Raw genomic sequence first — 24,979 nt, forward strand, 5'->3', positions numbered from 1 at the left:
TGTATCTAATTTGTTAAATCTGAAGATTTAAGAAATGTTTTAATATTTAAATCACATAAACAACACAAAGCAGAAAAGATCCTTCCTTTCATATCAGTAAGCATTCCTTCCAACTACACTGTCCACTGATCTAGAGTAGAACTTTATGAACTGTGCTACTTACAACCTGCTCCTGGATGTTGGTAAGAATATAGGGAAGAGTTTGATGGTCAAATTAATTTGGGAAATACAGTATCTCATACCTTCCTATACTCCATGTACAATGCAATTAGCATTTCAAAAATTCAAATACACTTTCCTAAAACCTGCTTTACTTTTTTACTCTTACTTACATAACCCTGCAACACTTATTTTACAATTATACTTTCAACATCTTCCAGAGGGAGCTTAGAAAGAAATCTAATCCTCAGTGAATCATATTGTATATAACTGCTTGCTTTTCATTCACCACACTTAGGGGATTCTTCCTTTCTAGTTGCCGCCACCTAAACTACCTAAGAGAAAGTAAACCTTTGCTACACTTAAATAATGCAGAACCAAAGCCATTTCTAAGACTGGTGACAAAAAGGTAGTTGGCTAAAAAAAATTCCCTCTACATGATTAAGGATTCCTATAGGTGAAAAAGGCTATTTTCCATTTTTGCCTCTCAAAATTGTCCAAAGTCCAGCCCATGCAGGCTTTCTCTCCAACCCTCAAGGTCCATCTACTACCTCTTCATTTCCTTTATGAGGGTCTCTTTTTCTACGAGGGAAATACACAGAAAACAGTTCTATTGGCACGGGATCACACATTCATTACGATAATTTTTTAAGAGACGCTTTAGGTTCAGCAAAACTGAGAAAAAGTTACAGAGATTTCCCATATATCCCATTTCCACCCCACAGGCACAGCTATCTCTCACCAGAGCGGGACATTTGGTACAACTGATGAACTTCTACTGACCCAACACTGTCACTGTGAGTCCACAGTTTACACTAGGGTTCACTCTTGGTGGTGTGTACATTCTATGGACGTGGACAAATGTGTATGTGCTATGTATCCCACAGTACAGTATCAGACTGGCTATTTTCACTGCCCTAAATATCCTCTGTATTCTACTTATTCATTCCTCCCCATATCCCTTAATGCCTAGCAACCATCAATCTTTTTATTTTCTCCTTTACTTTTGCTTCTCCATGTAGTTGGAATCATATGGTAGGTAGGGTCATATTTTCAGAGTGGCTTCTTTCAGTCAGTAACATAGATTTACGATTCTCCATGTCTTTTCACAGCTTGATAGTGCATTTCTTTTTAGTGCTCAGCAATACACTGTTGTCTGGGTGACCAACATTACCTATCTGTTCACCTACTGAAGGACGTCTTGGCTGCTTCCAAGTTTTGGCAATTATGAATGAAACTGTTAACAACATCTGTGTCTGGGTTTTTGTGTGGACAGAAGTTTTCAGCATCTCTGGGTAAATACCAAGGAGCATGAATGCTGGATGGTGTGAAAAGGTTATGTTCAGTTTTGTAAGAAACCACCAAACTGTCTTCCAAAGTGGCTATCAGTTATTGCATTCCCACCACCAATGAATGGAAGTTCCTACTTCTCTGAGTTGTCATTGTCCTGACTTTTGGCCATTCGAATAGGTGTGTTTTTATTTGTATTTCTCTCATGACAAATGACGAAGAGCATCTTTTCACATGCTTGCCTGCCATCTTTCTTTGTGAGGTATCTGTTAGGGACTTTGGCCCATTTTTAAATCAGGTTGTTTGTTTTCTTAACTGCTAAGCTTTAAGAATTTTTTGTATATTTTGGATAATGGTCCTTTAACAGATGTGAATACTAGATAATTCTGTTATATCTTTATTCAAAAACTAGCAAGAGCAAATGTGTTCTCCTGGTTTATCAGTTTCAAAACAGATTAAACTAACTCCTAGCAAGAAAGTACAATTTTTCAATATGCACAAGCCCAAAGCCACTTCTAAAATGCCCCCAAAACAAAAAACACTAATCACTTAAAAAAATTCTTAGAATCTTATTTAAAACTCATTTTTAAATAAATTTTTTTTTCATTTTAAAGTAAACTTTATGCCCAATGTGGGGCTTGAATTCACAATCCGAGATCAAGAGTTTCATGCTCCACCAACTGAGCCAGCCAGGCACCCCTGATATAAAACTGAAAAAAATCTATTTTTTGTACAATTAATCTTTGGTCTTAGAATTTAATGTAGTTTATAATCTATAATAGAAATATGATTACTGACTAATTATTTTACAGTACTTAAAGAGATGATCCTTTTTTTTTAAAAAAAGATTTTATTTATTCATTTGACAGACAGAGATCACAAGAAGGCAGAGAGGCAGGCAGAGAGAGAGGGGGAAGCAGGCTCCCCGCCGAGCAGACAGCCTGATGTGGGGCTCGATCCCAGGATCGAGCTGAAGGCAGAGGCTTTAACCCACTGAGCGCCCCTAAAGAGATGATCCTTAAAGTACTGATCAACCTGGCAAGAAATGAAATGAAGTGAAATTACATGATGATCAGTGATAATTAAGTTAATAATTATGGTGGTAGACTGATTTTAAGTTATAAAAAACTTTATAATAGACAATTATAAATTATTCATTATTTATAAATATATCATTTAGAGATTTGCTTTTTTTCCCCACTAATAAAAAAATGCTTAAACTTTAAAAAACTTTTAACTTAAAGGATTTGGAAAAGTCCATCCTGATGAAACATTAAAAGAAGCACAAAAAAGATGATGATTCTACTATTTTATCCTTTGTTCTTCTGATAACAGTATACAAGAATAGCTTTATAACTAAGTATAAATATAAATTGCTGTTTCACTTGTTAACAAATAATGTACAAAAGAAAAGAGTTCAGCTGAAAAAGCTTTAGAAATTCAGTGACAGCAGCACTTACATGCTCAAATATTTTTATCACACTTCAACTACACAGCAAGTTATGTGCTCATTAGGTTAGACCAGTTTCAATAGTGTGGTCTGTGGACAAGCAGCATCAGCCTCATCAGAAATCATGTTAGAGATGCAAATTCTCAGGGTCAATCCCAGAATTACTAAATCTGGTATTCTTAGATAAAGCTCAGCAACCCATGTTCTAACAAGATATCCAGATGATGATGATGCAAGCTTAAGTCTGAAAACCATTATTAGAGTAAGAATATAAAAATGAATAAGAAATAGGGGCGCCTGGGTGGCTCAGTGGGTTAAAGCCTCTGCCTTCCACTCAGGTCATGATCCCAGGGTCTTGGGATCAAGCCCCATGGGCTCTCTGCTCGGCAGGGAGCCTGCCTCCCCCACTCTCTCTGCCTGCCTCTCTGCTTACTTGTGACTTCTGTCTGTCAAATAAATAAATAAAATCTTTTAAAAAAATGAGTAAGAAATAGATTCTGCACTCAAGGTCCCAGACTAACCATATATCCACTCATTTTTCTTAGAGGCTAATATCAATTAACGAGTATAATATCGATTTGCATATAATTACATGTTTGGAAATTAACATAAACTAATGTAAATATCATTTGGAGCCACGTGGAAAGTTACATTGATAGGGAGAAATTTTTCATCACTGAGGAACCTTAAACAGTAGTCCCTAGCAAGGGTTAACATGCCTGAGTATTTAAGCAAAATGCATAACATTTGCTATCTACTTTAATTGGGCCTCAATATGCTCAAAACACAACTGAATGATAATCTGTGAAGTAATGGTTTGTGACTTTCCAGATTAGTACCAAGGAACTTATTCAGAAGATTTAAGAAGGTGTATTTCTTAAGTTTAAGGTGAGGGGGGAGAGGAGTTGGTGAATTGCAAGTTCTGAAAACAGGAAATACCACAGAAATCAAGTATTGCATCTGTGTTCCATATGATAAAATGAAATAATATGCCTTACTCTGTAAGAAATGCTAATTTGAGAAAAAGCAATCATAAATGTGCCAAAAACCTTCAAAATATTCACAGTAATTCTATTCCTAAGAATTAACCTGAGATGTGCACCCAGAGATGCACTGGAAATACATTAAATGTCTATCAGTAGAGAAATGAAAAACTGTGGCACAGTCTTACAATATAAAATATTATATGGACTACAATCCCACTTTAGTAAGCAAATACACACAAAGAGAAAAAGACTAGAGAGAGACATTTCAAACTATAAATAGTAGTGAGAATTCTAGATAATGCTATGGTAAATCCATAAATTTTTTCTTTGGCTGAATGAGAAAAAAATCAGGGAAAAAAAAGACTTAAAACCACGCTTAGGAATATTTAGTGTCATGGGAAAAGGCTATGACTTATTAAAAAGATTAAAAAACACTACCTATCATATCATCTGAATTCTACTTTTAAATTGATTTTTTAAGGGTAAATAATCAAGATATAAAATTATATATATCACATTGTTAAAAAATAGCTATGTCTGGATATTAGCAATACAGGCAACTTATTCTGTGATTTTTTTGTATTTTCTAAATTTTCTACAATGACTACTGTTTTCAAAATTAGAAACAGCATTTAAAAAAATTAATAGTGCTATGCTACAGGATTGGTAAGTATGGCTATATATCTACAATGAGAAAGCCCTCCTAACTTTAGATATAAATGTCAAATCTATTTTGGAAGACAGGTTACCCATAAATTACATGTAAGTTAGAATGGCACTATACATTACATTAGACTGGTCTCTTCTGTGGGGATTAGGGTTTTCTCCAAATTCCAAGGGTCTAAACACAGATTACCAACTATCAGCAATAGGAACAGAGTTAGAGACTTCAGGTAAGCAGGAACATTTTATGTTTAGAGTAACTGAAAAGTGAAGGTCACTGAAATGTCAAATTCTCAGAAATATTAGTGGAAAGTTATTGATGAAAATACTGACAGGAAGTTATAATTCAGTTCAGTTATGGCTTTCACGGTACACTTTGATTATGTAAGAGAAAAAAAAAATCTATAAAAATGTTCTCCTGAAAAAGTTAAACAACAGAGCTAACATATGATCCAGTAATTCCCAGAGAAACAAAAACATGTGTCCACACAAAAAGGTGTACACAAATGTTCACAGCAGTACATGAACTCATGAATGTAGAAATAAATTTTATTAAATACCCTGGAATATTAGTTAGCGATAAAAAGGGATAAAATACTGATACATGGTATAGTATGGATGAACCTTAGAAATACTATACTCAGTAAAAGAAAGCAGATACCAAAGGCTCCATATTGTGTGAGTCCATTTATATTATCTGTTCAGAATGTACAAACCTATAGAGGCAGAAAGTAGATTTGTGTGTGTCTATGGCTGAGAGAAAGAGGATTCAGGGAGAACCGTGAGTGACTGCTAATGAGTACAGTGGTTTCTTTTTAGAGTGATGAAAATATTCTAAAATTGATTATGGCAATGGTTGCACAACCCTGAATTTAATATATTAAGAACCACTGAACTGTATACTTTTAATAGGTGAACTGTTTGGTATATAAATTATATCTCAGTAAAACAGTTCCGAAAATAGTTAAGTCAAAGAGGCAATTATAAATCAGCCTCATTTTTCAATTCAAAGAAAAGCCATGTATTGCTGAATCCAAAAGTCTCAAGCATTATTTGCATTTTCTCAAAAATAACTGATATTTTCTGTTACACTTTTCTTGCCAAGTTTCAAGTCACATAGAGGCACTAGTCAAGTAATTGAATAGAAGAGGCCAGAAGGGACCGTACATTAATAATCTATCCAGTTAGGTTTCTCAAGTCATGCTGAGAACATTTAACAAAAAAATTAAAGACATAACATAAAGTGTACAATGAAAATACTATTCTCTGGCTTCCTATAGAAACAGAGTTACTAATAGACTCTCCACAAATAACGGGCTTCCACTTTAACTAAAAGCGGATGATTATGTGAGGAATTAAAAGTATAAACAATATTTCAATTTATTACTTGGTATTTGTACCTAACAATAATACCCTTTCTGACATGTTCTATCACTAATATTGAGAAGGAATTTAAAATCAAATGAGGAGATCTAATTTTCGGCTTTTAGAGAGCATTAGAATGTATTAATTCTTTGGTGTTACAATCTTCTAAATTACAATTTACCTTGGTTGCTGGATTTCAAAACTTTTTAAAAAATAATATACTCTAACACTTTAAATAATATATTTAACAATCACATTGGAGAATCTGAATTATCCAAGAAATAAACTACCTTTGTTGCTTCTTGATAGCTTTTAATATTTAAACAAAAATCTTTCACACCTGACAGAAAATCAGCAACATAAGTGACTATGAGATATCATCCAAAAATATTTCCACACTATTCCAAAGTCATAAAAACTAACAGTGCTCAACTGATTGCATGACTATCATCAATAGGATATCTAAGTCATGAGGAAAGAAGACGTTTCCTTAACAATCTCCACTTTCCCATAAATGGACCCACCAATCTGAACTGCCATTTCTTATTGGTTAAGACTGCGCAGTAGACAACAATAGCTACTTAGGACTGAGTGAATCCTGACCTACCAGAAACTATTTATTGTTTCAGACCCTTATCATGAGGCAGAGCTATCTGTGTAATTCCTATGCCATCTCCTACCACTTCAAACTTAATGCTCATAATTGCATATCAATTGTTGACATTAGTAATAATGACTTTCTCTGTCACTTAATTCACTATCATTAAATTAAAGCTTCCTGACAGAAAAATATTATAGATTCTAATACAAAGCAAACTAACATTTACCAATATCTACCATGTCCTAGATATGTGCTAGAAGCTTAACATGGATTATTTTATGTAATCCTCACTGCAGTAGGTACCAGTGGTATTTCCTAAAAGCTATGAGAATTCCAACAGCAATGAAAACTCATTCAGTTTATACTAATTCACTCAGTTCATACTAAAGTTTCCTGGGAATGTGACAGATCCTATCCCAATCATTCATTTATACAAAATAGTTATTAATAAGTTGAAAGGCATGTTGCTTTCTCATACCATATATGCCCTTAGCTATTGACTTAATTCTTAAGTTCTTAAAGCTTAATGTCACTAACATTCTCTAAGTAAATATTAATTATTTATTACTATTACAGGATTTTTGACAGAAAAGTGATAGGTTAGAAGTTATAAAAGGACGAGAGCCAATGTACCAGATTACAAAGGTCAGTATGATAGAGTAACAGGGTTGTTCCAAATAAATACAACCTACTTCATAATTTTACCTACAGCTAAATTAGGGATATAGGTATGGTGGAAGCGACTAAGGAAAGGAGTTTAATTCTGTTACCGGGCAAATGTTTCTGGTAATGGGAAGAAACCCAAGTAGATGGATAATATGAGTATGGGGGAGGCTCTTCACTAAAAACCTTTTACTTTTAAATAAAATGAATTTACTATCTATTAAAAATTATTAAGTAGGGGGCACCTGGGTGGCTCAGTGGGTTGAGCTTCTGCCTTCGGCTCGGGTCATGATCCCGGAGTCCTGGGATTGAGCCCCGCATCGGGTTCTCTGCTCAGCAGGGAGCCTGCTTCCCCCCTCTCTCTGCCTGCCTGTCTGTCTACTTGTGATCACTGTCTGTCAAATAAATAAATAAAATCTTAAAAAAACAAAAATAAAAATTATTAAGTAGAGGGGTGCCTGGGTGGCTCAGTCATTGAGCATCTGTCTTTGATTCAGATCATGATCCAGAGTCCGGGGATGGAGCCCTGCATCCCTGGGTTCCTTATTCAGCGGGGAGCCTGCTTCTCCCTCTCCCTTTGCCCCTCCCCCGGCTTGTGTTCCCTCTCTTGCTGTCTGTCAAATAAATAAATAAAATCTTTAAAAAATATTAATAAGTAGTACTTTGAGTTTCTGATAATTTTAGAACTAGTGTTTGAAAATAATGAATATTAAATATTTTAGCCATGGACTTTAGTTTTTCATCAATAAAGCTGAGTATTTTCCTTTGGCAACCAAAAATATTACTCCCTAAGTTAGGAACATGACTACTTTCATGTGGACTGTCAAAACTCTTAGGATTATACAATCCTCTGACTCTGAATTAGCCAATAGCTAAAAGAGAAAGTAAAGGTGATCTTCAACAGGAAGGACTCTTTATACATTCACTCAACAGCCAGTTAGGGACCAGCCCAGTAAAAATAACAACTTGGGTCCCTGGAACACAATCTAAGAGGCCAAAATGGCCAAATCTTTAGACTTGTTTCCATTTGCAAAGAAGCCTCCTACTCCCCAAAATAGTTCCATCAACTGCTGTTTCTTAAACAAACTTGTTTAACAAGGACACAGGAAACCCAAACAACTGTATTAAGCATGACTTCTGGTCAGGAAATGAGTTTTTGATCAGTGGTAAAACTGAAAGTTCTCGTTCATATGTATTACTATTTGAGGTATATCATCCACGCCTTTGATTCAATTCCTCCCCCAGCCAAGCTCCTTTCACAGAAGGAGGAAAAGGACAGATTATTTTAAATGTAATTTCAATAGCACAAAATTTATGTATTTTAGTTTAGAGTTGCTAATTTTATTGATTATGGCTAAAGCCAAATGCAAAGTACTTACTCCAGATCTGATACTTAAAAATAAATAAAAATAGGAATGCCTGGATGGCTCAGTCAGTTAAGTACCTGACTCTAATTTCAGTTCAAGGTTGTGAGATGGAGTCCCCCTCCCCATCGGGCTCTGCACTGGGCATGGAGCCTGCTTAAGATTCTCTCTCTCGGGGCACCTGGGTAGCTCAGTGGGTTAAACCTCTGCCTTCGGCTCAGGTCATGATCTCAGGGTCCTGGGATCGAGAGCCCCACATCAGGCTCTCTGCTCAGCAGGGAGCCTGTCCCCCGTCCCCCCCGCATGCCTCTCTGTCTACTTGTGATCTGTCTCTCTCTGTTAAATAAACCAATAAAATATTTAAAAAAAAAAAAAAGATTCTCTCTCTCCCTCTCCCTCTGACCGCGCCATCTCTATAAATCAGTCAATCAATCAATAGATTTCTGGTGACACCTAGGTGGCTCATTTGATTAAGTGAATGCCTTTAGCTCAGGTCATGATCCTGGAGTCCCAGAATCAAGTCCCACATCAGGCTCTCTGCTCAGCCAGGAGACTGCTTCTCACTCTGACTCTCTCTGAGGCCTCTCATGCTCTCTCTCATTCTCACTTTCTCAAATAGATAAAATAAAATAAATCTTAAAAAATAAATAAACAGATAAATAAATTTCTAGAGAAAGATGCTGGCATGGAGTTAGGATCATAATACTCCATACATTCAAACCTAATGAAATTAAGAAAAATAAATTAAAATGGTATTTTTTGTGTTTTTGGCATGTTTAAATGTTTCTTACTTCAAATTTTGAAAACCGATTTTAAAAAATAAAATACCAAAGAAAAACATCATCTGGAAAATAAAAGTAAAATATGTAGAATTTCACTTAGGATCTAACCATCCCATCTCTTATTCTTCAAAGAATAGAAAGGTAAATGAGAAAAATTCTACAGTCTTCTCTGATACCAAATTTGGAGGGAAAATAAACGAAGGGAGTAGACTAGATATCAAAGTGGAAAGATTTATGTACAGTAAAAGCTATTCTCAGATCACTTGCTCATCAGAAATTTTTAAAAAACTGCCATGTTCACCATACCATTGTTCGCTAATAGGGAAATATGGCAGAGGACTCCAAAACAAATAAATAAACAGACAAATAAATAAATAAATAAATAAATGGTGCAAAGCTGATTATTTCCAGCAATAAGCAAGATTAACTAGAACAAAAAGACAAAAGACAAAAACTAAGAAATAAAAAACATGGGAAAGAGGTAGGAGAAAAGAGGAAGAAATTTCCTCTTGAAGATCCCCTTTCTAACTGTGAATTTACAGTGCCAAGGCCACTAGTCAAACATTCACCTATCTTTCACTCTCTCTGCTGGTAAATATAAATAATAATACCAATTACTTATTGACATTTAATGTGTTGGTCCCTATTCCCAGCATTTCAAACACATTAACTTATTTTAGCCCTTACAATAACCCTATGAGGTACAATAATATCCCAATAACAAATGAGAAATGAGAAAAGTGAGACACTGAAATAAAGGGATTTGCCCAGAATTACAAAGCAGGAAAATGCTGGAGACAAGATTCAACACCAGTTTGCTTCCAGAACCAGAGCTCTTGACCAATGGAAGAAAAAATTAATAAATGAAACAGTTTTCGATACTAATTTATATTATGAAAAGGTTAAATTCAGGGGAAAAATGTGGATCAAGATACAGAGTATCTATAATAATAATAAATAATACCAACCAAAACAAAGATATAATGGACATAAATCTTTATACATCCGTATTATTAAGATATATAAAGCAATGATCACTGGAAACATACATCAGCAGAAATTTTAATTCAGTAATTGCCAGCTTATGATGAAACAAACAGATATAAAGGGGCTATAGAGAAACTGAATAACATAATTAATAAGGCTGAATTAATATGTAATGAATTCTGTATCTAGAAGTAAAGACTATGCCTTGTTTTCAAATACCCAAAGAGCATAAAAAAAAAAAAGATCTTATATTAGGTCACAAGGAAAATTTCACTGACGTTTCCACAGATACATAATTCTATTTTCTAAATACAATAAAGCTAGAAATTAAATTTTTACTCAAAAATTTTAACCATTTAGAAATTAAAAATAAAACAAAAAGTCTCATATACTAAACAGCATATCAAAACTGAAACTACACAGTATCTTGCAAATACAAATGAGCTCAGAGAGTAAGTCTTGGCATAAAACACCTATATTACTGAACAAGAAACACATACAAAAATTAAGCATTTATCTCTAGAATTGCGAAAAAATATATACACTCCAGGAAGGCAGAAGTAAGGCAATGATAGAGCAAAGTCAGACAGCAATGAACTAGGAAAAAGAAAAATAAGAAAACAAATTTCAATACATTACTTTTTTAAAAAAATACTATATAACCTAATAAATTTAATTACTCAAAACACATATGCAATATTATAAGTAATAAAAAAATAACTACAGAAATACAAGAAATTAAAATAATTATATAAGAATATTTTGTGAAACTATGCAAAATACTTGAAAGGCTAGATGAAATGGATTATATTCAAATGAAAATACTGAACAAAAGAAACAGAAACTAACAGAAACCAAAAGCCAAAGGGGTGCCTGGATGGTGCAATTGGTTAAATGTCCAAGTCTTGGTTTCCACTTTGGGCATATTATCAGGGTCCTGAGACTGAGCCCTGTGTTGGGCTCCCTCAGGATCTGTGCTCAGTGTGAGTCTGCTTATGACTCATTCTCCCTCTCCCTCCCCACCTCCTCCCTATGTGCAAGCACTCTCTTACAAATAAAAATAAAATCTTAAAAAAAAAAAAAAACAGAAACCAAGAGCCATGGGAAAAAATTGAGACTTTACTAAAGAGTTATAATCTGAAAACACACTAGTTATTAGCTTCATAGGTAAAATCTTTTCAGACTCAAATAACAGATAATTGGGATATTTTCACCATATGTGCCAGAGCACAAAGGAAGGAAACTTGCAAAATCTTTTTATGAAGCAAGTATGACACTAATCTAAGGATTACATTATGAAAAAGAAAAAAGTTTAGACCTCATTTCTGAATTCTGAAACAAATATAAATATTAACAAACACTTCATTTGCCACTGTATATTTTTAAAAAGGACTCCATAAATAGCATTTGTTCCAAAATGTAGTCATGACCAATTATTAAGTAATCTATTAAAGAAATTCACCATCTTACACATAATGAGTCAAAACAACATATTCACTTCAATGATGCAATGGCATTTCACACAAAGAATCACTTCCAATTTAAGAAGAAAAACAATTAGTAAAATGAGTACACTTAATGCTACTCCTGTCAGAATGAATGTACCAGTTAAGTTTATTGAGATATAACTGACATATAGCATTATATTAGCTTTAGGTGTAAAACTTGGTTCAATATTGGCCTATGCTGTGAAGGGATCAGCACAATAATCCTAACACCATCACCACTCACAGTTATGGGAATTTTTTCTTGTAATGACAACTTTTAAGATTTTCTTTCTTACCAACTTTCAAATATGCAATACAGTATTAGTAACTATAGTTGCCATGGGGTCCATGATACCCACTAGACAAATTATTTTATAAATAATTTTATTTTCACCCATTTCACCCACCCCCCCCAACTCCCAGCAACCATCAATCTGTTCTTTGTATCTGTGTCTTTTTTTTTAAGATTCTACATATACGTGAGATCATATTTGATCATGTTTATCTTTGTCTTTGATTTATTTTACTGAAGTATATGACAAGCTTTCATTCTTTTTTTTAAATGGCTGAATAATATTCCATTGTATCTACACAGCACAACTTCTTTGTCTATCTATCTGCTGATAATCATTTAGATTGCTTCCACACCTTGGCTACTGTAAATAACTGTCCAAAGAACATGGGGGTGTATGTACGTTTTCAGCTTAGTGTTTTGTCTTCTTTGGATAAATACCCAGAAGTAGAACTGCTGGATGATATGGTAGTTCTATTTTTAATTTTTTGAAGAAACTCCATACTGTTTTCCATAGTGGCTGCACCAATTTATATTCCTACCCACAATGAACAAGCATTTCCCTTTTTCCACATCCTAGCCAACATTTGTTATCTTATTTTTTTCCTAACAGTCTGACAGGTGTGAGGTGGTATCTCACTGCGGCTTTGATTGCATTTCCCTTATCATTAGTGATGCTGAGCTTCTTTTCATATTCCTTCTAGTTGTCTAAATGCCTTCTTTGGAAAAATGTGTATTCAGATCTTCTATCCATTTTTTAACTGGATTGTTTGTTATTTTGCCATTGAATTATGGAAGTTCTTTGCTATTTTGGATATGATTTGTAAATATTTTCTCCTGTTCAGTAGGACGTCTTTTCATTTTGTTTATGGTTTCCTTTGCTATGCAGAAGCTTTTTAGTCTGATGTAGTCCCACTTGTTTATTTTTGCCTTTGTTGCCTTTACTTTTAATGTCAAATTCAAAAAATTGTCACTAAGACCTATGTCAAAAAGCTGTGTTTTCTTCTAGAATTTTTTTTATGGTTTCAGGTCTTACACTTAAGTCATTAGTCCATCTGAGTTAAATTTTTGTGTATAATATATGATAGTGGTCCAGTTTTCCCAACATCATTTATTGAGGAGCCTTGTCTTTTCCGCATTGTATATTCTCTCCTCCTCAGTGGTCAAATGATTATATATGCACGGGTTTATTTCCGGGCTCTGTTCTCTTCCACTAATCTAGGTGTCTGTTTTTACACCAATACCTCACTGTTTTAATTATAATAGCATTGTAATATAGTTTGAAGTAAGGAATTATGATGTCTCCAGCTTGTTTTTTCTCAGGATGCTTTAGCTATTCAGAGTCTTTTGTGGTTCAATATAAATTTTAGGATTGTTTGTTCTATTTCTGTGAAAAATGCCTCCGGAATTTCGACAGGGATTGCACTCAATCTGTAGACTGCTTTAGGTAATATGAACATTTTAACAATATTACTTCTTCCAATCCATAAGCATAGAATAGCTATTTATCTGTGTCTTCTTCCATTTCTTTAGTCCATGCCTTATATAGTTCAGTGTACAGGTCTTTCACCTCCTTGGTTAGATTATTTCCTTTTTTAAAAAAAATTTTTATTATGTTAGGTTGTTTTCCTACCTATTTTATTCTCTTGATGCAATTGTAAGTGCGATTTTCTTAAAATGTCTGATACATTATTAGCATAAAGAAACACAACAAATTTCTGTATATTGATATTATATCCTGCAACTTCATACTGAATTAATTTATTAGTTCTACCTGTCTTTTGGAGTTTTCAGGGTCTCCTATATATAACATCATGTTATCTGCAAATAGTGACAGTGTTACTTCTTCTTTTCCTATTTGGAAGCCTTTTATTTCCTTTTCTTGCCTAATTGCTCTGGCTAAGATGTCCAATACTATGTGGAGTATGTGGAGCGGGCATCCTTATTTTGTTCCTGATGTTAAGAAGTTTTCAGTTTTTCACCATTGAGTATGATGTTAGGTATGGGCTTGGCAGAGATGGCCTTTATTGTGTTGAAATACGTTGTCTCTATACTCATTATTTTGAAATTCCTTTTTTTTTTAAATTAAAGATTTCATTTATTTGACAGAGATCGCAAGTAGTCACAGAGGCAGCCAGAGAGAGAGGAAGGGAAGCAGGCTCCCTGCTGAGCAGAGAGCCCGATGTGGGGCTCAATCCCAGGGTCCCGGGATCATGACCTGAGTCGAAGGCAGAGGCTTTAACCCACTGAGCCACCCAGGGGCCCCTTGAAATTCTTTATGGTGTATGATCCTTTTAATGTATTGTTGAATTAGGTTTGCTAATTTTTTTTGAGGTTTTTTACATCTAAATTCATCAGGGACATTGTCATATATTTTTCATATTATTTTCATATAATTTGTCTTGTTTTGGTGCACCAGCTCTTTAAAGCTTCTTCCCATAGTAAGTTTCATGGCCAAACTTAACTTTACGTGGGCAGAGAAGTAAAATCCTACCATGGGCTATGAAGAGAGAATGTATATATTTGTGAAAAGCCCTCATTGCTACTATACCTAGGAATTCAGAAGAAACACGTTTTATTATTGCTCTAAGCTATATTTCACTGTTTGACCACTTCATAAAAACTATATGCATTACTTTCTCATTTAAAAACATGCTCATGTTCAGAACTTTAAATCCATCCAGAGATGAAGCTTTAGACTATATGGTGAAAACTGAGAAAATATTACTGTCTGATTACTGTAACCTTAACTATAAAGTTCAATTTTAAGAGTTGGCAATAATTTTTTCTTTAAAAAAAGGTTGTATCTGCAAGGCTAATGTCTTAGAGTAATATTAAATTCCACAAAAGGGTTTTTAGTTTTTATTTCTATTAAGCTATACAGATTATTCTAATAATCTGGCAATGATCCATGTCTTCACTGGCCATAAACGTGTGAAGCTGTTTCTCTTTTAGTCCTCAGAATAAATGCATGATTCTGCAAACTGGGTATTGCTAACTTCAATTTATAGAAAAGGAAAGTGAAGTTTGGACAACATGAAAGTTAATTTAGTGGGCCATGATTATTTCCCCAATATATTATTCAAAAAATTACTAACATACCACTTCACTGAAAAAAACCCCTTAGTGAGCACTCATAATGTCAACAAATTCTATACATAATACTTTACTTTATTTGCCTCAACATATATCTACCTGTCCATCAACTGATCTTATTTTTTATTCATTTCAAGGCAAGCTGCAGACAGCAGTATAATTCACCCCTAAACATCTGATTAGAGTTCAATATTTGTTTACTGCTCTATATTTTAAAAATGACGTTATATAGTAAAATATACAAGTGTATACTTGTATACATTCTGACAAGTACATTCATCCACATAACAAACACCTCTATCAAGATATAAAAAAACTTCCATTCTCCCAGAAGGTAGGTTCTCTCAGATTGGGCCTTGATTTGAACACATGATCCATCTCCAAGGTCCATGGTATTTTTCACAACACTATGCTACTTCTTTCTAAAAGGCCCAATGTGTAAGTACATTAAACATTAAGAATTTTATTCCTAACCCTCAATAATTACAGTAGTTGAAATATGGAAATATGAAAGGAAGATAATACTAGAGACACCCTCCATCAAAACCAGACAGCCTCGATATTTAATATCCGTAGTAAACAGACTGTATACGTTCCCTCCACTGACTTACCTCTAAATAAACAAAAACTTCTACTTGCCTCCCTAAGAGCTCAAGAGTTAGCCCAAGAAGAATGGATGTGGCAATTAAAAAAAAAATTCATATGTTCATCTCTTGTATCTTTAATTAAATCAACAGATGCTTGGGGGCAAGAACATTTCTTACACTTAAGTGTCATATGCTTTAGTGGTTGCTCTGAGAGGCAGTGGGGATTTGGAGAAAAAGCCAAAGCTTTAGAATCAGCCAAATCTGGGTTCAAATCTCTTGATTTAGTAGCGATATAAACAACAAATTACTTAACTTCTCCATGCCTCAGTATCTCATCTGTAAAATGAGGCTTTTGTTTTACCTTCCTTTCAATGTCCTTTCTCAAATAAGTATCTAAATGGAGATCCATGCAGACTTTTGCCCTGGACCTCAAGTTTTAGGGGCAACTGTTCTGGTCCTCTTCTAGTTATACCCCTCCTCACAGGTGAAGAGATCATAGGTCCAAAAGAACATACACACCATGAGCCCACACCTCTGCCTCCGTCTATGCCCTGGGTAATCTAGACCCAGGAATTCCTTGCCTAAAAAGAGTAGCCTTGCCTCCAAGGTCTGAAAGAACCTATACCCTGGGTCTCATTTGCTGAAGAAATATGAAGGAAGCATAGATGTGAGGACGGGGTGGTTGAAACGTTATGTGTAAAGCCATCCCTCAGAGAAGAGAATGGTGTGTGGGGAAGGAAGAGATACAGGTTTAGGTGCAGAAGGCAGGATGTGCTCAACGCATGCAGATATATTCCGGCATGTATGTCTGAAGAATCCAACTTTAGTTCAAACCTAAAGTTCAAGGTCCATAGGGTATATTTGTCAAAGTGGGAGAACAAAATATATTTTAAACACACACACAAACACACATTTATTATTTTAACTTAGATGTACATGGTATGTTGGTCTTCATTTAAATTTGCATTACAAATGACCTTAACTGTATCTACTACCAATAGGTATTGACATACTCACTTTCAAATATTATCATATTTAGTCATGTAACATTATCATGAGCTAGGCTTCACTAACCCCGTCATGCAGATAAAGAAACAGACAAGCTTAAGAAACCCTTTTTTCTATCTCTACCTCGCTTTCTTAACTCTCCAATATCTGCGTTTCCTCCTCTGTCATATCATCAATATTACACTCTCCAAAATAATGTGCCCCGAATTCCTAACTTGAGCCCTTCTTCTCCATGGTTTCTCTTTAGCACCTGACAGTGTTACCAATTCTTCCTCAGAACATCTTTCCCTTTCTTCTAAGGCTAGACTATCAGTTCTCTTAGGTTTTGCTCTTTTTCTGGCTCCTCTTTCTGAATAGTGTCTGCATAAAGTACATGATCAATAAAAAGTAGGATTTTTTTCAAATCTAAAAAGAGATTTTATCTTGAAGTACAGTGCCAGTCACTCAACTAAGTGATACATGCACGCACAGCATTCCATTTATCCTAAAAACACCATAAAACTGAAGCTCAGAATTACTGACTAACTTGTGTCAGAAACCTGGCTCCAACACTTTCTGGCTTTATGATCCTGAGTAAGTCACTTATCCTCCCTGAGTCTCAGCTTCCCTGTCTGTGTCATCTTGTAACATTCTTATGAGAATTAAATGAAACTCAGGATATAAAACACACAGCACATGATCCATCGTCAGTAAATGTTAACCCCCTCCCTCCTCTTCCTGGTGCTTCCAGATGAATATATTAGTTTTTTCTTTCCCTCTGTGCATTTCCAAAGACTAAGTCCTTGGTCTCTTGACCTTTCTTTATGTTCCATGTCTACACTTACCACACATGTCAACCCAACCTCTCCAGAAAGGTGATCCTGAATTACCTGCATCCATTTCTAAGTGTCCAGGCCTACATCTAAGTTTTGCTAGTTATTTCTGTTGGAGAATCCCACTGCATACCATATCAACTGATCTTTTCCTCACAAAATGAAGAACAGAAAGCAAAAGACGGGGGGCGCAGGGGAGAAGCACAAAATATTACAAAGACAAAATTGATATGAGGAATGATAAAGAAGCTAATTTCATGGTTTCAACTTGCTGAGAAAATTACAAAAATTGCAAAGATTCTCATAAATCATGTCCAAAATTTTCTCCCTTTTTTCTTCAGACATGAAGCTCTAATCCTTCCATTTCCCTAATCCACAAAGCCCCAAATCTTCTCATTCCTTTTGATTCTCTCACATTGAAGTGCTTTCTTCATCAAACATCTAATTACATACTATCTTCTATTACTGATTTTCAGAAATTAACACCTATGTTCCTAACTATGCTCCAAGTTCTTTAACACCAATAACCATCTCTTATATTTTTAGTTCTTCACAATGCTGATTGACTACTATTATGAAGATATGGTCAAGAACTCAGAAATCATAAATTAAGATGTTTTCAGACTTTTTCCTGACTTGGAAGGAAACACTTCTAAAATCAAAAAGGTTGGGGAACCTTCGACATGTAGAAAAGTGTGACAAGCCATGTGTTAATATTTTACAAATTATGTCCAAGAACAGTGCAAACTTTTCTCCAAAACTAATTTATAATTTTCTCATATAGATACTAGTTATTATATTAATTTCTGTTAAGCAATTCTTAAAACTATGTCTCAAAAACCATGTAATATAGACTTCTGTGCTATTTATTAAATTCTAAATAATTTTTAAACTTTTATTTATTTTTTTTTAAAGATTTTATTTATTTGACAGAGAGAGATCACAAGTAGGCAGAGAGGCAGGCAGAGAGAGAGAGGGAAGCAGGCTCCCTGCTGAGCAGAGAGCCTGATGCGGGGCTCAATCCAGGACCCTGAGATCATGACCTGAGCCGAAGGCAGCGGCTTAACCCACTGAGCCACCCAGGCACCCCAATTTTAAAACTTTTAAAACCCAAATGACAAAAAACAAAGTTTAAAAAAGAAATGGCTTCCTTTTTTGGTTGAATATATTTTAAATTTGAAAAAATTTTATGAAATTACATTTTCTTTAATGTGATCAAAACAGAAGAACTGCAGAGTAATAAAACTGATTTTGATTTGCTTATTTTACCTGAGTAGCTTTATCTTTCATGCATGAAGGGTAATGAACATGAGGATCCCGTGGCCACTGTCCTGTGAGATAAGGTCCTGTTATCGTATCCAAAGAAGAGGTTCGCCTTATTGTACTAGAGGTTCGAACTTGCTGAGATTTTGGCCTGTCCACTATAAAAAGTGAAAAAAAAAATTAGTCACTGACAAATTACGTAAAATTTAAAATTATTTAAACTTCATAGCTTATAGCGAATGTCACCCTGTCAATTTTCCCTAGAATATGTATTTACCCTAAAAGTTCCCTTCTATGACCTGATGAAATTTGTAGACCCTCTCTGAAGGAAAATACGTTTACATGTTAAATCTTGCATATCCTTCCAGGGCTGTCACAGATGCTGTGAAGCTCACCCATTTTAGAGATCTATTCTAAAACCTACCCATCTTTGTCACTGCCATTACTTTAATTAAGACTCTCTCATGTCTCACCTGGACTGCCAGTTCCCTAACTGCTCTCCCTGCATCCATCTCAATTAAATCTTACAGGGCTACCGCCCAACACCACTAAAAAAAACCATTTCCGTGGTTAATCATTGCCTTTAATGTAAAGCCTGCATTTTTTACAATTTGGCTCCCACAGACCTCTGTGTTTAATATCTTGCTACTCCTCTATAAATCCACACTAACTACAAAGTGCCAAATGAACTAACTGCAGTTTCCCAAATGTAAAACACTCCCTTCCCTGCCTCTACACATTCTATTATTTACTGAGCCTAGAACGCTCTCCTTTTTTTGTTCACTTGACAAAGTCTTATCTCCCAGACCAGTTTCAGTGTCATACCGCCTCTGTGAAACTTTCCCAGTGTTTTCTTTCTCCATCTCTACCTCTGCTTGCATGCAACCGTAAGTCTGTCTTTCTCCCCAACAAGTTTAGCCTCTGCATACGGAAAAGGAGTCAATGCTCAACACTTATTTGATCAATTTATTCACAGCTACACAAAAATAACATGTATAAAGAACTCTATATTTGATTTCAATTTCATCATTTACATATGAAGAATCTGACGCCCAGAGGGATAAAACTAAATTGTCTAGTGAAAGAGAACTGCTAACAGAAGACAGAGGTAAAAAAGAAGCAAGATCTCTAGACATTCTATACCTTTCAATCCATCTACCACAACCACCTACTTTTCTCCTTTTGGGTAACTCTAAGTACTTCTGTTGAAAATTAAAATGATCATAACGAACTCTACAGTTTCTTTACAAAGAAATTATAGAGGTTTTCATATCTACATCCCCAGTAATTTACCACCGATGTGCTTTCTATAATGAAACCCCTTGACTTACAAGCTCCAAGGCTCAAAGTCTTATTCAGGATTATATCTCACATTGAACTAAAATGCCTTGCACATTATAGTCAAGAGACATTTGTTACTGAACACTGTTCTTTAACTATCTTCCTGAAACCAGAATACATTAAGCAGGTTTTTTTTTTTTTTAATCAGACAACAAAACACAGCACCCTAATTTCATTTCACCGTGGGCAGAGAATCTAGGATGACCTATTTCTACCTACTCTTTGCAATTACCTGAATTTTCTTTCAATTTTTATAAACACTTCATGAGTCATGAAGAAGATATATTTTCTGTTTTCAGAATATAGAGCTCTTTATTTGTCTTGTACATCAACTGAAATAAAAATATAGAATATAGGAATAAAATAAGTGGATCTGTCACAGATTTAGAAGAGAACTCTCAAATTTCTAAACTACCATTGAGAACTAATAATTCTCTTTCTTTCCTGCAATTTATTTATTTATTGGAGAGAGAGAGAGAGCGCACACGAGAATGGGGGCAGGAGTAGACGGAGAGAGACAAGCAGATGCCGTGCTGAGCAAGGAGCCTGACAGAGGGCTTGATCCCAGGACCCTGAGATCATGACCTGAGGCAAAATCAAGAGCCAGATGCTCAAACAACTAAGCCATACACATGCCCTTCTTTCTGCAATTTTTTATCATTTATATTTGAGTTCTGTGTAATTTAACACATACTGATCCATGATGTCATCATCATGGTTTGCACACTTCACCATTATAATCTGTTCCATTTATCACTTTTTAAAAAAACTCTTTTAAATGAAACATTATGACCCCCTTTTGCTCTCTATTATAATTTGCCTGGGTCCCTATTCTTTAATTTTCCAATTCCTTCAATCATTCTGTTTATGTGTCTCTTGTATACAGTATATAAACTAGGCTTTTTGAAAAAAAAGAAAAAAACTTTGTAGTATGCCTTCTTGTAGAAAGTAAATTTATCCCACTTATGTTATTGCTATAAAAAGTTTAACTTGTCATGTAACATTTTTCTTCCTATTTGCGATACTTCCTTGCTGTGTGTCCTGTATTTCACTGTTTTTTTTTCTTCTCTCTTCTTGTAAAAACTAATATCAATGTAAACTGTTTTTAATAGTAGAAATTATTTCTGTTAATTCATTCAAGAATTTTTTTCCTGGCTATAAAAGCAATACCCACAAATATTAGGAACTCTGGAAAACATGTCTCTCATAATCTAATTTATAATAATTTGTTTAAAAGTTTTAGAAGTTATTTTATATTTCCTCCACCAGCAGGGCACAAAAGACAAAAACATATTATCCCCTAAAAAAAAGCCAACATTTATAGCAGTACACTACTAAATAAAAAAAAGTCCTACATAAAGGTCAGCTATAACCAGGAAAAGAAGAACCATTACATGTGAAAAACCTGTGCCTAAACTTAAATTGCTCCAAACTATTAAAATGTTGTATGTACTCAACTTACAGCTATTAAAACTCCTCCTAAATTGGAAAACAAACTATAGGGGCCATTTTTATGTTTTATAACGAAGAACCTATATAAATAGGCCCCTTGATCTATATATTTTAATTTGTATTTAGTAACTCCTACTATTTATCACTGGACCTTTGCCCATCACTCTCAAATGATCACATATTCTCCTCTTAATATCCTGTGATCAGCTACTTTGTCAGAACTGTGGTCTTCAAACCATTTTGACTTAAGAACTCCTATTGGTAAATAGGCTATTTATTTATAAATGTGGTATGTACTATATTACTAATATGCTAAATATTATAAAATTGACAAAACAAACATATGATATGGCATACAAAATTAAAATATGCATGTATAAAAAACAGAAATTATGATGTTTTCTCCCTGTATCTCAACAGATGGCCCCACTCACTTTAATGGACCTGAAACTGAGTGCTAGACTCAATGCATAGATTGGCCACTTAGCTGTCTAGTTTCATGATATTACCCTACCGCTTAATCGTGTTAAGAATGTATAAATAAGCACCAGGTATTACCAACACCAAAACAAACAAATAAAAAGATCTCCTTTGAAAGGAAAAAGTTAGGACAGCACAATATCCATATCTTGTTAGAAAATTCACTCTACCCGTCATCATTTCTTTCAAGAAACTGAAGTATATGAAGCAAGTATTCTTGAAAGTTCCTATTTCAAAGATATTCTTTAAAATAAAGATTCTCACCACTGCTCACAACCAGGAAAATGTCAAAGACAGGGTATTATTAATTTCCAAACTATCTGAAGTGTAAAAATTCAGAACAGGTTGGAAAATTGGCGAGGATGGTTTCTTCTAAGATATGATTAGTCATAATAACCCCATCTATCAAATATCACTAAAGCCTTAGATTTAACAAAAGGTTTATCATAAACAGTACAGTTCTATTTCAACAAGATGACCTGTTACTATTATCCAAACTTCCATGGCAGTGAGTTAGTCTTTAACTGCCTTATATCTAAGCCCTGACTCTCACAAATTTTTATTTATTCATTTCATAGTATCTCCTACCAATTCAGGTTTTACAATGTACTGCACTAAGGAAAATCAACACTGGTTTTGTATTACTTATATATTCAACACAATAAATTGTTTATTTCAGCATTACAGTTGTTATTAGAATATGTATTTATTTCTGAATTGGGTAATCACAATATTTTTCTACTAATTATTACAAAATTACCTCAATTCAGGTTAGATCAAACCAGAGGACACCTTATGAGCTAGAAGCAAGCATTACTAGAAACAATTTTTGAATTAATTTATAAGAGCTTGAATAACCTAATAAAATTGCTAAAATAAAGATTCAATTATACTTCCATAAAGTATGAAAGAAAATCAAATAAATACTTATTACTTAAAGTAAAGAGGCATCAGGAAAACAGTACCTTCATGAGTGGTGAAAACAGGTAATCATTATTTCTAAAGAAAACTTGCTAAACATCTACCATATGGAAAGGACTGTTACATATACCAAGGGAAATTACAAAATAAGTTTCAGACTCTCTTCAAGGAGTTTATATACTGGTTGGGGAGATCTGATACATATAACTGAATTACAATATAAAGCAATGTATGTATGGCAAACATACAACAATGAAGGATAAGAAGGCAAACAAGGCAAAAAATAAATTATTCAGCAGATAGCAAGAATGATGCTCTCCAACTACACCAAAGGAGTAGTAAGAGTCTTTGCCATGCTACTTACCAATCCTGTTGCTAATACCCTTTCTTAATATTTGAGGATAAAATACAGAATAACTTCAGCAAAAAAAAAAAAAAATTTTTTTTAAATAAAATAAAATCACATCCATTTCCAGTACTATCATCCTTTTAACAGAACCAAAAAGGACTGTTGATAGCCACAATATGTAAAAAGTCTTCCTCATTACATTCATCTAAGGGTTGTGCTTTCCTGTCCCTCTTCGCCTCCCTGAATAGGAAGCCACATGGCAGCAGCAGCTGGTAGGCCTGGGCCTCCTCAAGGTACCTACGAAGGACTGTACAAAATAATTCTTGCTCTCTAACAACCAAATGGAAATTCAGCTTTAATGTAATAATTAAAAATTAAAACAAACAAAAAAACAGGATTAAAGGCAAGAAACTCTAAATTAGGGAACCCTGAATTTGAATAGCAAATTAAGCATTGTTCAAATGGGCAAAACCTGCCGAAGCAGTGTAACATGATATTAAATTAATTTATCTTTTCCCAACAATTTTTACTTCAGTGGTAATGCCTGAAGATTTTCTGGTTAGTGAGTTTAGAACTCTCCTGCCTTAAGAAACTAACCTGCAGTGGAAAACAAACTAAAACTTCCACAAGTTAAAAAAAAATTATTGAATATTGGAAACTTAAAGAACTTTAACTATGAAACAAGCCACCACATCTTCCAAACTAACGTAAGTGGCAAAGATGATACAATATTTTTGAGTGCCATAATGTAGCCACACAGAATGTAAACCATAATGTAGCCAGCCACACAGAATGTAAACTACCATGCAGAATTTTAAAAAGTGCTCATATTCTTTCTTGGGCTATTAACACACCTCAACTTTTTCATACTACGTTCAATCTACATAAGCATTATCAATCCTTTGTGTTTAATTCTCAATGAATGATTATTAGCCAAAGCTTTCCATTTATACTTATTACATAAAGCACATCTAAACTTAGAGAAAGCATTTAAATAACTGTTAAAAACTTTTTGAAAAAAGCTATTACTTCTTCAACCATTGTGTAACAACTATAATTCCCTGAATCTTAGCCATTACAAAACCATGAATTAACTGCTTCTTTCTTTATTCAAAATCCATCATTGATTACAATTGTAAAGAATCTTAAACCATGCAATGGAGCAAAAAGCTTAAGACAACTAAGTACTAATCCGAATCTTCCAGCTGTTTGTATCTCAGAACTCATAAAACTAGTTTTTAAAATGTCACATTAACAGTGCTAGCCAACAGTATCAAAACATACATCTATGATATTCTGTCTTAAATTTAAACTTCTGAAGTATGTAAAATCTTTTTATCATTTAAGTTATCATAGTAAAAATAATCATGTTTATCACTTAACTTTGTTAACATTCAAAACAAAAACAGTCATTAAGTCCCATTTCATGGGTGTATGCATATGACTTAAATTGCCTAGTATTGATTAGAACAATGTTAAAAATGCTTTAAAAAATTGGCAATGCTTTTTAGCCACTACAACATTAACACCTGGGCCTGTCTGAAAAGCAAAAGAAGCAGCTTTTTAGTATTTCATCTAGAA

General features: G+C 34.3%; 1 protein-coding gene across 1 annotated transcript in view; it reads right to left on the reverse strand.

Annotated features, from left to right (window-relative positions):
* The window catches only part of GLCCI1 (glucocorticoid induced 1), a 100,672-nt gene that overhangs the window by 48,094 nt on the left and 27,599 nt on the right, over window positions 1-24,979 (reverse strand). Inside the window, exon 2 of the mRNA XM_059397538.1 lies at window positions 18,862-19,013. Within this exon, the coding sequence (XP_059253521.1) occupies window positions 18,862-19,013 (152 nt within the window). The remainder of the gene's footprint in view (window positions 1-18,861; window positions 19,014-24,979) is intronic.

The sequence above is a fragment of the Mustela nigripes genome, chromosome 4, assembly GCF_022355385.1.
Source record: "Mustela nigripes isolate SB6536 chromosome 4, MUSNIG.SB6536, whole genome shotgun sequence".
NCBI classification, from domain to species: domain Eukaryota; kingdom Metazoa; phylum Chordata; class Mammalia; order Carnivora; family Mustelidae; genus Mustela; species Mustela nigripes.